Genomic DNA, 13,578 nt, shown 5'->3' with positions numbered 1-13,578 from the left:
TGATTTACTGACCTTGTGCAAAAAGGCACAAATTAGGAAGAAAAATGAAGGGGGACGGACTTTGATTAATATAGGTAATGCTATACCATATTTATAATAGCCTTTTCCCTATTCTGGTTTATAAATGCAGCTACAGAGAAAGGTGCCCTGCTGAGGCTGAAATGAGGCTGAAATCAGAGCACATGCCACTAGAGTGTGGGGAAACTGATCACACTGTCAGCAATTCATTTCAAAATGATGTATTTAGTGCTCATTTCACCTTCCAAGAAAAGGAAAAGGAGTTCCTTAGACTAGAAGGTGATATTGTTATTTTCAAGGACATACCTAAGTTAAAGATTGCAGAAAGGGGAGTGTGAGATGGAGGGAGAATTAAGTGGAAGGAGAGGGAAAAAAAGGCAGAGCAAACAAGGAGAGCTTTATGCAGAAATTCAGTGCTACCACGCTGTTTGATAATTGCTAACATATGTGGCTTCTCTGTTTCATTGTAGTCGTCCTCGTGAGTTCTGGCGCCTTGACTACTGGGAAGATGACTTGCGGCGCCGGCGACGATTTGTGCGTAACCCTCTAGGATCGACACATCCTGAAGCGACACTAAAAACAGCCGTGGAACATGGTCAGTGTATAAACCATTCCTTGCCAATAGCAGCAGGTACAGGACTTGGTAATGAAGAGCATAACTTCATTATTACAAGGCACTGTAAAATGGTCCAACACCACATTTCATGGTTATTCATAGCAGAAAGAGAAGTTAAATTTTTATAGTTACTATAGAGTCCTATTAAATTATGGTGTCAAATATATTTATTTATTACGTTACACGTACAAAACTTACTTAACATAGACCCTTTGTTTCAGAGTACAAAGATTAAATATGTCTCCTTTTAAGCGACACGTTCAGCTTTGAGTAAACGAATCCAGGAGGCATGCCTTAAATCCATGAATATCAGGAAGACAGCATTTTCAAAGCAGATAAGTTTCTAGGTTCTGTTGTGTATACATGGTTTTCCCCCAGTCGTGGTATTTTAGCATGAGATCATGAAGTGAGAAAGATAATAATAAATGTCCAAGTGCCTAGATACTTTCTGAGCCTTGATATGTAGATGATTATGATAGATGGCTCATGGAAAAAGAATAAACATTATTTTCATATGTTCCTATTCTGTATTATTTTGTTATCAGAGCTTAACAAAACATTCTTTTTTGTTACAATGCATATGACTATGATTCAGTTTAGGTAAAAGTCTGATAAGTAAATTTGAAAAAGTGAAAAGGTCCTTTGGATTTGATAGTATATATTTTTATCATAAAATTTCACTTATTTTATGATTTTTGAAAGTCAATTAAGATATATTGGTTAAGGGGGAAATGCTTCTCCCCATGTTAAAATTATTCTGATTTTGTAAAATGTAAATTAGTTTTTAATAAGATCAGAAATTCTTTTAATTTTCCTTTTTCAGGGTATTTTTTTTTAACATGCAGCAGCTTGTGGTTAAATGGAAATATGTAGTATACAAAAATATGTAGTATACAAAAATATGTAGTATACAAAATAAATGTTAATAAATGTTAAGGATATTACGAATTTAGATTAAAAATCTGTAATCTTAGGTTTGGCCTCAGTCAGGCAGCTTAACCTCTTGCACTTAGCCTTAAAGAGCCATTTCTAGAAGAAAATGTCCACAATATGTCATCAGATATAACACCAAATGTGACATCAGTCCTTTAAAATAAATGATCATACAGAGAATAGTCAATAACAGTGATCTAAAAGCAATAATAGTCTCATGGCCCTACATCTTCAACTACAGGAGGTAGAGAAAGAGAAATAAAATGTAGACTTAATTAGGCCACTTTTGCTTTTAGAGTTCATATAGTTTTTGGGTGGTGATAACAGATTTCAGAGGTTTTTTTTTTTTTCTTGTTTTGTTTTTTTTTTGGTGGGATTTCTGTTTTTTTTTTGGTTAATGATGCTTACATTGAGAAAGTGAACTTTTGTTTTGCAATTTTCTATTGCCATGTCCACTTAAAATTTGAAATTTAATTATTTTTCTCTCTTCTAAACCATCATTTACAGTAATTTGTGAGTTCTGAGATCTATACATGGCCATATGTTTTCATGAAAACATTTTCCTTTTATATCTGGAAGGGGATGATTTGTTTTGTAAAATTGCACATAGACTATTAACCTTTTATCCTTAGATATCAATAATTTAATTTAAAATTTGTGGTATAGATTAATATAGAATTTATTAAAATCTATTCTTATCAAAAATAGTACATTTAACCGTTTAGAAGAATTACAGGATTCTTAAGAATGAATAAATTTTAATTGTTGAACTTTTAAAATCATATTGTTTTGTCAGCTTTTTTAATGCTAAGCATCTGCAATAATGTTTGACAAAAAAAGAATTCATTAACATGTTTTAACTATCATCTAAGACTCTTGACTTGTATAGAAGCAGATTTCACTCTGACTACTCTTGATAGTAATTGAAAGGTTAATCCAGTGTTAATTAATTATCTGTTTTATTGTGCATTTTTAAATTGAGAGAGAACAGCAAAGGTAAGCATTGAGTAAAATTTTATAGTAATTTTATAATTATTGTCACACTCCAAAGCATTAAAAAACAAAACTTGGGTTTGAAATATATGTTTAAAAATCTGAATGTGTAGGAGATTCTTCAGCTGTCTTACAATTTCAGGGATATATCATATTTAATATAACATTTTTTGAAAAAAATACTAATTCTAATCCTACCTCATGTTTATTTTATTTTAAATAATAAAGAAATAAATTCAGCACACAGATTGTGTTATGGTATTGTTTGATGTCAGCATAATTTATGCTAATATATTCTATAAACAAAGAGCTTAATTTTTTACTGGTTTATTAAATATTTTATAGTGACATTCAATTTTAATTTGGTGTCTAAAAATTTTAGAGTATTAAAGGAGCTAATCAAAATAAATTAATTAAGAATTAAGTATGCAAAACAAAATTGTTAATGTGATCAAAAAGCCGTTGAAATTACAGACTTTAACATGGATAAATACCATGCTTCAATGTTGAATTTAAATGTTTAAAATAGATATTAATGAGCATAGTATGTCAGTCTTATATTTTTATGACTCCTCACTTTTATTTATAATTTAACTAAGGAGATAGGACATTTTAAAAATGCAGAATCTTCGAATACCACGAACTGCATTATCATTATCAAAGGAAGATATCTAAATAGATGTGCCATTGGAGATCAGTTATGTATTTTAGTAGTAAGAGCCATCTTTTTTATAGATTGATTTGATTTGAAGGAAAGCCCCTAGTGTAAAGGTGGCAGAGTAAATACCTGAAGAGTGATGTTCTCTGTTTGGGCGATCAATACCAGCCCCATGACTCTACTTCTGGCTACCTTCTAGTTAAAAACAAATTTTTTAATTCTGACAATTTAATTGCCCTTCCCAAGTTCACATTAACTTGCTTGGGGAAAAAAGCTTTAGGTAATTTTTCAAACAGAGACCCTCCAAAGTGGTTATTTATAAAAGTCATGTTGTAATGGGAGATTTCTTTAACTTTGCAGAAACTGAGTCATATTTTTAAATTAAAATTAATAGTTCCTCTTATGATTAAATATTCTTTATGGAAATTAGCAGCTCAAGCAAAGCTGGGCATTTTATTCTTGAGGGCATTTTCTTCCATTTTATAGTTTTAAAATTTATTAGAAATTAGTAACAATGATTTGTAACATTTTCCTAATGCCAGAGCCCAGGTTAGCAGTTATTTATTATGAGAGCATTTTAGATGTAGAAGGAACCTAAGGCTAACATCTAGTCTAACTTTATTCTTTACAGATAAGGAAACTGAGGAAACAAAGGGCCAGTATGATTTTTGGTAGATAAAGGACTAAAAAGTCCAGGTTAATGGACTGAAACCCAGATTTTCATCAGTGTGCTGTGCTGTCCTCTAAAATTCATTATTAAATATAATGGGAATTTTATATTCAAATTAAAGCCATGTAAAAAGTGTTTTAAATGGTAGAAAGATTGGTTTTAATTCAGGTGCCAGAACAGTTTAGCAGAGAATCCTATTGCATTCAAGACATTTTTATTTTGTAGAGAATGTGCTTTGTAATAGAAATATATAAGGAGAATTTAACATCATTTTAAAAGTATCTTGTAAGCATATGGAATGATACAAGTAACTCATTTGGTTTTCTAGGGATGACAGATCATGTAAAGATCTTAAATCACGCCATTGTCTCATAATTTCAATAATGCCAGATGCTGTTGCTTCCTTTTTAGGATCAACATATACTAGCTTCTCCATCTAAAATTTTGGTTAACCCATGATTATTACAAGATGCACCTGGCTTATTCTCCTAATTATCCTTTGTAGTTTCATTAATTTTTCTGGAGCCAATTTACTTGAGTTGGAATGCTATGGACATGGCATAAACTATAGAGGGGAATCAATTAGTTTAGAACAATAGTTGATTATAAGATATTCTTTATGTGTCCTGTTCAGAATATTGTTATGGTGTGTGCTTCACATCACACTAAGTAGATACCCATTTTTATTTTATGTATGTTCGAAGACACTCTGTTATTCCAATAGTAGTCTTTTTAAAAAATGGCTAATTCGTAAAGTATAAACTTCTTTTACTTTAATATAGACTATTGATGATTCCAGTTCACTTGCTCAGTAGATGTTAAAAAGGATTTTTATCAAAGGTGGAACAGTTTTGTGTGTTTTTGCTCTTTTTATATTTTAATTCTACTTACTTGTTTTGTATTGGATAGATAAATCAACTCATGTCCAGAGTTAGCTCTGAAGAACTTGAATTTTACATTTTGAGGACCAGCCTCTCTCTCTTAGGCCTTTCATTGTTCTTAGCCTCAGTGAATCAAATCATTTTTAAAGATAGCATTTCTGACAGATTTCTCCAATTTTATGTAACAATTGCAGTTTAAGTATTAAGTTAGGATAAATATTAAACTAGAATAAAAGGTGAAATTAAACCAGAATAAAAGGCATTTCTTAATAATGATATGAAAAATTTAAATAGCGATCACGTTAGTAACAATTTTATTAGCCAGAAATATCTGAATTGAGCTTTAAAATGGAACCCAAAGTATATTCTGACTTCATCCAATTAACTTTTAGACTAGTGTAGAATATACTCACAGAAGATATCAAAATACTTGTTTATAATGGTTGGTTGAGAATAAGGCAAATGAAAGTTAAAAATATACTTCTCCCCAGCACATATAAACATGATAATAATCCTTTATTTTATGCTTGGAAAAGTTTTGTTCTAATTTTTTTTTAAAGTTCTTTAGCAGAAAGCTATTAGACCACTGAGAATTGAACACCAGCGCATGTGTTGCATATTAGAGTACTGTTGGTAATTTTACTGCTGCTAACTTAAAATCCTCAAGGGGGAGTTAATTACAGGAAAACCATTCTAAATATCAGTAAGCTGCATATTTTCCATGACAAGAGGTTTTTCAGTGGAGCTTGAACAATTCCAGAATCTGAGCTTGTAAAAATAAGTAAATAAATAAATTAAAGTGGGTGTGTGTATGCATACAGTACACCTATAGTATGTAAAAGTTTTAATGAAACTTTAATTCAGAAGCTGCCTTACTGTGTTTTAATATAGGCAGCATGATTAGAACATATTTAAAAAATTTTTAATTGCAATTGGAAGGGATAATTATATTTCTCGTGGTCATTTAAATGAATGTGAATTTATTTTTTGAGCTATTTTAAACCATTACATATTGCCACTGGGGACTCTCATTTTTTTGTAAATGTTTGCAGATTAAAGAGGTTTCTTCTTCCTTCACATAAGCTTGGTGTACTTTAGGACATGTATGGCAATAATCAGAGGAAGTAATGAGCAGGGTGTTTAGTTGTTTCTGATGTGTTTGGCATGTTGATCAATTTTAGATTTGGAAATGAATATTTTTTGTTCTTGATTATTATTCTGATTTAACCTTTTAAAATTCACTATGAGAAACATAAGAATTAGTAAACAAATTTATATGCACATTCATATTTGAACTGTGGTTGTTTTGTTTTCTTTCTTTTTCTTTCATCTAAGAGCTAATATGGCATAGTGGTTAAGAGCCCAGATTCTGGCACCGTGCTGCCTGTTTTTAAATCCTGACTCTAATTGTCAAAAGCCATGTTAACTTAGGCAAATTACATAACCTCTCTGAGCCTGCTTTCTTATCTTAAAATTAGAAATAAGCAGAAGGTTTATGAGAATTAAATGAGCTAACTATGTATTTTTAACCCTCCCTGGCTCATGCAAAATGGTATGTAATATTAGCCTTATTATTAATATTTCTGCTTTGAAGAAGGAATTATAAATCCAAGAAATAAAAAGAATGTGGTATACTGTTTCTGCACTAAAATCTAACCGGCAAATAATAATTTATTATAATTTACTTTATAAAAACATTTAGAAGATGGTGCTTCATTTGCATTTCTCAGTGGCCAATATATTTTTAATAAAGTTGATAGCAAATTGCAAAAGATCTTGCTTAGCCTCAGGGCAGTGTTTCTGATTTTAGAGTAAGAAAGTATAAATACTTGAAATGTAAGTGATTTTAGAACATAGTTCTGTTTTTCTAAAAATTATTGGTTAATTTTAAGTATATTTCTTTTTAGCATTTAAAAAAAATAGGCCAGGTGAGATGACTCACGTCTGTAATCCCAGCAACTTTGAGAGGCTGAGGTGGTAGGATTGCTTGAGCCCAGTAGTTCAAGATCAGCCTGGGCAACATGGGAAGACCTCATCTCTACAAAAAGTTAAATTAAAAAATTAGCTGGGCATGGTGGCAAGCACCTGTGGTCCCAGCCACTTGGGAGGCTAAGCTGGGAGGATTGCTTGAGCCTAGGAGGTAGAGGCTGCAGTAAGCTGTTACTGTGCTTTTGCACTCCAGCCTGGGTGATAGAGCAGGATCCTGTCTTGAAAAAATTAAATAAAAAATAAATATAGCCACTTTAATTAGATACATTAAAGTAATCTTTTCAAACATATGTCCAGCTCATCATATGTGTGTAGCTTACAATGCAGCCTGTGGGTATGAAAGATTTTATTTACCCATAGAGTGTATTTAAAGGTAAATATAGAAAGCTCCTTCCCATGACTTCTTATTAAATAGAAAACTCCTATGTTTAAGTAGCACTATAAGTATTGTATTTAAATGGTATACATGGTGAATTCACAATAAATATGAGAAAAAAACTTTTACCTTTAACTTTATCTGTAAATGTACTTATCAAACCCTAAGAACCTTTGATCTGCCAAATCAGGCAACACATGTGCAGTTTATTTGGAATAAATTATATATATATATATATATATATATCATGTTACTGCAAATTGACTGCTTTATTCTTTTTGGGGTTTGGGCCTTATGCCTAGGTAGAAGCTGCAGTGGAGGAAAAACAAAAACAAAAACAAACAAACAAACAAAAAAACAAAAAAAAAAAACCCCAAAAACCCTAGCCATCCAATTTTCATATCAAAAGCTGCAGCCTGGGTAGATCAGGTGCTTTACCTCTGGGATTTATCTAGCTGGAAGCCAGGAGGGTCAGCTGAAGATTCTTAACTTTCCCTTATATGACACTATTCAAAAAAACAAGATTAGGAAAAGATACACATATGAAGTTTTACAAATCACAGTTCAAAAGTTAGCATCTGCCTTCCTGCTTGTCTTAAGAGAAAGCTGCTCAAAACAACAGGAGGTGCCCTGGAAGGATGTGGGGTTTGAATCAGAATTTTGAATTTCAGGGTTTTTCCACTTTCAGTTGTGTCTCTGCTCTCCTTTCGGATCCCATTGTTGAGTGTAGGTGCTCCTCAGGGCTGCTTCTTCTCTCTCTAGATGTGGTGTTCTCTTTTCCTCCGTCTGCCTGCAGTTGCTGCCTTGTCATAGTGCCTGAGTCTGGTACTGCTGCTCTCCACAGGCTGCTCCAGTTCAGGCCGCATGAGGCCCCTTGCCCACATGCCTCTCATCCCGGGCTCTCTGTTATGTTTGCCCCTGGGGTGCCTTAGCCCTTTAGTTTAAACATGCAGAGGAGGTAGTGTTTGAGCTTTCACTTAGTTTCCACACCGCCTTGCTCCTGGATATTTGTATAAGGGGCGAAAGGGCGGAGGAGTGAGTGTATGTGTGAACATGTGGATGAGGGTAATGTGAAGGAAGGAAGGAGGGAGGGTGGATAAAGAAGGGATTGCAGCTTTGAGAAGCTGCTGTAGTCTTACTAGTGTCAGATATGGCTTCAGTATCTGGGCCTAAATCCTCACTGGCTTGTGAATGTCTCTTAGTTTTAACCCTTTTAAATTCTGGATTCTCCTCCACAGCCACTCCTCAAACATTCCAAAATGTTTGTCAGTATAACATTATTTGGGGGAATGAATCAGTCCTTATTTTTTGGTGTTAAATATTGTTTCCAAAACTGGGTTTTGATTGTTCCTATTAATGAATTTTCAAAAAAAAAGTACTGCTTTTGAACCCACTCCTGCCCTAACTATAAGTAAATAAATGGTTTGGTGAGCAGTGCTGGGGTCAGATTTAATGGGATTAGGGTGCTTGTTTAGGGTAACATTAGACTAGGTTGGGGGATCAAGTTTGTCAGATCAAGCATGTGTGCCATCCCAATCACTTTCTCCACTGTGGCTGACTCTGTGTATAAAAGATTGACCATCTTTGGCCACCTACCCTTACCTAAGCCCCTACCCCTCTGCCAAAGTGCTCTTCCCAGAACTGATGGACAGCTTTGTTTCCTTCTCATTTCAGCCACAGATGAAGATATCCTTGCTAAAGGAAAACAGTCCATCAAGAGTCAGGCTTTAGGAAATCAGAACTCAGAAAACGAGATCCTCCTGGAAGGCGATGATGATACTCTGTCATCCGTGGATGAGAAAGATTTAGAGAATCTTGCTGGTAAATTCGGTGGTTGTGCAGATATTTCAGCTACCTCTGGGACAATAAGCATCTAATTACTTACTTTTTCAGCTGTGACCACTAGCACTACCAAGCTTATACCCACAATTGCATTAATTGGTTATTTCAAACACTACCCCCCTTATCTTCTATAGTTTCTCTTTTATTTTTCTATTCTGTTCAGTCTTCTTACTCTCCTCATTTTTTTCTTTTATGAATAATTTTCACTGAAAAAGAAAAAAGTTTAAAAGCAGCAACAAAAGAACAAAATTGCTTCACCTATCCCGTAGGAGTTACCAAATCTCTGTAAATTAGCACTATAGGTAAAATTCTGCCAGGTTTGTTTTGTTTTGTTTTGTTTTGTTTTGTTTTGTTTTTTGGGGGTAAATAAATCTTGGAGGGAGAGAAGCTATTTGCTTTGATATACAGGTCTTAGTGAACATGCTGTATATGCATGTAACTCTCTCAAATCAATTCTGAGAATGCCATGGCTTTTCACAACATTCACATATTTTGCCTGATGTAGGAATTTTGATTTGCACTCTGCAGATTCTCAGTTTTACATCCCTTATGGGAAAAATTATCTTGTTTAGCCAGAAATTTTAGTCATTCATTAAATGGCTTTTTTACTTTAATACCTGTGGCTGTGTCCCTCAAGGAAGAAAGTCTGAAAGGTTCTATAATTTCAATAGGTGAAAATTACATAGTTTTCCATTTTGATAATTTTAAGAGAAAAGGCATTAAAAATCTTGCATTTGGTGACATATCTGCAACTTGTGCTACTATGCCACTTTGTAATGAAAAGCAAAAAGAGAAGATGGTATCTTCTCTGATAACTGTAAACCTCTCTATAAAGTAAAATAAAATTAATTGGTGCGAGTGCAGAGTAAGGTAGATACTGCTATTCTGTAGTCTTTTCCTTCACATCCATTTACCCATTTCTTCCTTTATTTTGCTTCTATTCTTGCTGCTGGTAATATATTCATACAGTAATAGAGGTGAAAGGGGAGTTTAATTATATAATCTTGACAATGGCAATAGGATTAAGAAGTAATCCACACTAATAAAGTGGTGTGGGTTAGAAATGAAGTGGAAATTGTCAGGGGTCTTCTGTAGGACCTAGGCTGCCCTAGCTCCTGCAGCTGTCTGCTTACCCTATAATTGAATGTCTGAGAGTGATTGAAAAAATGTTATTTCTTCTCAGTATTACATGCTAATGTACAGAGGGCAAAAGGAGACAGCAAAAGAACACATAGCTTCTTATTTCATCCATTTATAAGGATGAGCTTTGGGAAATCATGGCTGTTCTGCAGCTATCTGCTGCCCATCTGCAAACACAATGTATTTGTACATTGGGAATAGAGGGCAAAACCTGCTCTGATCTCCGCAGAGCATCCCTTCTATTGTCCTACTGGCACACATTAAGATTGATGTGAGATTAAGCACTATCACCCGTCTAACAATCGATGGAAATGTCAATTCATCTGAATTTTGAAACACTTATTCACCCATTGATTACCTGAATAGGTGCACCTTGTTTATAGGCACTATGTTAATTCAGAACTATAAGTGCCAATCTTCTCTTACGCTGTTTTCTTCCCCTATAGGATTTATACCATGAGGAATTGACAATGGAATTTTAAATTCTTTCTACATTGATCTCTCTCTCTCTCTATGTGTGTGTGTGTATATATATATCATTTTTAGTTCATATTTTATATTTAGCTCTAATATGCATTATGCTGTTATATCTGTAGTGAATCTATTGTTTTCAGTAGCAGTCTGATTTGTCTCTTTGATAAGCCCTGTGGAGATTTGATTATTCCAATAAAAATTCATTCACTTGGAAACCCACCCTCCAGCTGTTTACTCCCAGAGTCCCTGAACTACACTAATATTAGATTTGGAAGCATTGAACAATACTTAACAGTGGAAAGGAAGGCTTAGAAAAGAAGTATTTTTACCAGTCATTGATGGAGTAAAGTTGTTATGGAAGAGGTTTTGTGTCAAGCTGGCATAAAATCTCTATCAGAAAATATGGTTTAACATTTCCCACTTCATTAATAAGCTAGTGATCCTTTTGTAGTTGTGCCCCTACCATACTGTAAGCTAACTCCTGGCCTTGGAAGCCTATTGAGGCTTCTTTGCTCCTGGTTGTTGTTCGTGTTGTTAGATAGCCTGAGGCCTGTTTTCTAAATGGAATGTGGATGGACTTATTTAGGCAGAGCCACTTCTTACCTAGAGATTAGACCAAAGCTTTGCGGACTCCCTGTAAAATAATTGCATCCTAGTTTACTGTTATCATTAACCTCCTTTTATAGATCTTCTAGTATGAGAATCCTGACTTTGCATTTTCAGAGGAAGATTTGGGGTGGACAGAATATTTAACTGTAGAAGTAGTTGGCAGGCAGTTCAGTACTAGAAGTGAGAATGAAAAGATTAAATACAATTTCTCGTCAAATTTGATTTTTTGAAAAATGTCATTCCAACTTGTGTGGCTTGTCTTTTCCTTTTGGCAGGTCCTGTTAGTCTGAGCACACCAGCTCAGCTTGTGGCCCCCTCGGTTGTAGTAAAGGGCACTCTTTCTGTCACCTCCTCCGAACTCTATTTTGAGGTGGATGAAGAGGATCCTAACTTCAAAAAAATCGACTCCAAGGTGAGAAGATGAGGGGGTTTCATTTTTTCTTATGATGGGATGGTGGGTGCTGTTGGATAGGATTGGGATTGGTAAATCTGACAGGCTTAGTTTGAATTTCTTCTAAATTGCCTTGGCTTATATGCAATGTCATTATCTTCTTTAGTTTATGATTCTCTACCAGTTAGTAAGATTATTGAAGTTCATTTAGATTCAAAAACAAATTCTACTTAATGGCATTTATCATTAGCTCTTTGTGAAGAGGGGAAGGAACCTCAGGGAACATTGTCTATAAATATATTTTGCCTCAAAGGGTCAAGGGTGAATTAAGATACAAAATTCAGTGAGATTGAGAGTGGAATTATTTTGTTTAGCCTTTATGTTTCCTGGATATGATGTCAATATATCACTCTCCTTGCTTTGTCCCCATGACTTACTACTCTGTCGTGCATGCAAGCATGTTTTGTGTGTATGAGATACCTCTGTTTCCCATTACCTATAGTAGATTTTACAAGGCACTGCATAATTTTCTATTCTTAAATGAAAATGTAATTTCCCCTTTAAAATGTATTTCTCATTACTTTTCAGACTCTGGCAACTTTGTTTTTACTAAGAAACATTTGTAGCACAGTCATAAAAACCAAAATTAGGTTTATTTCAAGAAAAAGAATGGTATAATTTGCTCTGAGAGGAAACAGTTTCTTTTAAAAATGAGCAAAATAAGCAACCTATAGAAAAAGGTGGCTTAAAAAGTGGAATAATTTATTTTGCAGGCTGATAGCATGTGTGTATGTACATGTACATACCTACACATATTTTGAGTTTATTGGTAGAAGGTTCTTTGATTTTGTAATCATGTGAATTATTAAATCTGAATGATTTAGAAGTATTTCAAAGTAGCTCTTGATGAAAATATTATACTTTTATTTAAAACTGTACAAACAAATCATATCTTATGCTATTTCCAGTACTTTGTCTCACTATTGCTGCCTTTATTAAGACAGGACTTGGTAGATTGTATGGAACTGATTGTTTTGAGCTTGATAAGTTAACTAATCCAATGTAGAGAAAACTTGCTAATTCTGAAATTCTATCCATTAAAAATTTTTTTCGACTTTGTCCCATGACTGAAATGTCTGAAAATGCATTAGTTTCTTTAGGAAAGGAAGGTTACCAAAATTAAACTCTCTGATTTCTGGTAACTTCTGAATTTAAGAAAGACTGGGATTTAATTCAAGATATTCTATCATGCTTTTAGACACATATAGATCAAAGCCTAAAATTTGATTTAATTTAAAGGTGTCTAATGACTTGTTCTGAAAATTAGCATCTCTGCCAATCTGTGAGATTAGGTTCTTTGAAGTTATTTGCTCCTTTTAGAGAAGTTACAAGTTTTGTCTCTCTCTGATCTGATTCTGTACAGCATCATTAAATTATTTTTTCTTGTTGCTCGTGAAATATGGAGATCTTTTGGCCCAATCAAGAAATGGGCTTGTATCACTGCAACCTTCCTTATAGTCCAGAAATTAAAACTCCTGCCAATTTATATTAAAAAATTGTTTTCAGTCACCTACTGGGAGAAGTTTTAATTTTGTATAGATGTTAATGCTTTAAGGTGTTCTGTAAATGAGGACATTTATGTTGCTGCAGTGTTTTTCCTTTTTGACTGATAACTGCATTAAATTAAATAAGGAAGAATAAAATATGCTAAATTGGATATTTTTGTTTCTTCTTGTCAAGACTTAAAAACCTTTTTTTCTGGAATAGTTGGAGGGACATGTATGTCTACTGCTGTAAATACTTTTGTGAGTGAAAAAAATGGTCACTTATAGATATTTTTATCTTTGAAACTAAACACTATTCCTTTAAATCATTTTGTGCAAATGTAAGCACCTACTGTTTGTTTGAAAATGTTTTTAAAATTCAGAACATTTTCCCCAGAGAATAAATTGGTTTTTATAATTTAAAGGAATTTGTGTGTTTGAGCC

General features: G+C 33.6%; 1 protein-coding gene across 4 annotated transcripts in view; it reads left to right on the top strand.

The window, feature by feature from the left end:
• The window catches only part of LRBA (LPS responsive beige-like anchor protein), a 779,214-nt gene that overhangs the window by 439,455 nt on the left and 326,181 nt on the right, over positions 1–13,578 (top strand). For all 4 annotated transcript variants that reach the window (XM_030916318.1, XM_010372523.2, XM_030916327.1 and 1 more), the window contains 3 exons: positions 489–613; positions 8,809–8,955; positions 11,475–11,611. In XM_030916318.1, coding sequence (XP_030772178.1) covers positions 489–613; positions 8,809–8,955; positions 11,475–11,611 — 409 coding nt within the window. The remainder of the gene's footprint in view (positions 1–488; positions 614–8,808; positions 8,956–11,474; positions 11,612–13,578) is intronic.

Source organism: Rhinopithecus roxellana, chromosome 2 (assembly GCF_007565055.1).
Source record: "Rhinopithecus roxellana isolate Shanxi Qingling chromosome 2, ASM756505v1, whole genome shotgun sequence".
NCBI classification, from domain to species: domain Eukaryota; kingdom Metazoa; phylum Chordata; class Mammalia; order Primates; family Cercopithecidae; genus Rhinopithecus; species Rhinopithecus roxellana.
This window is presented reverse-complemented; position numbering and strand designations above follow the sequence as displayed.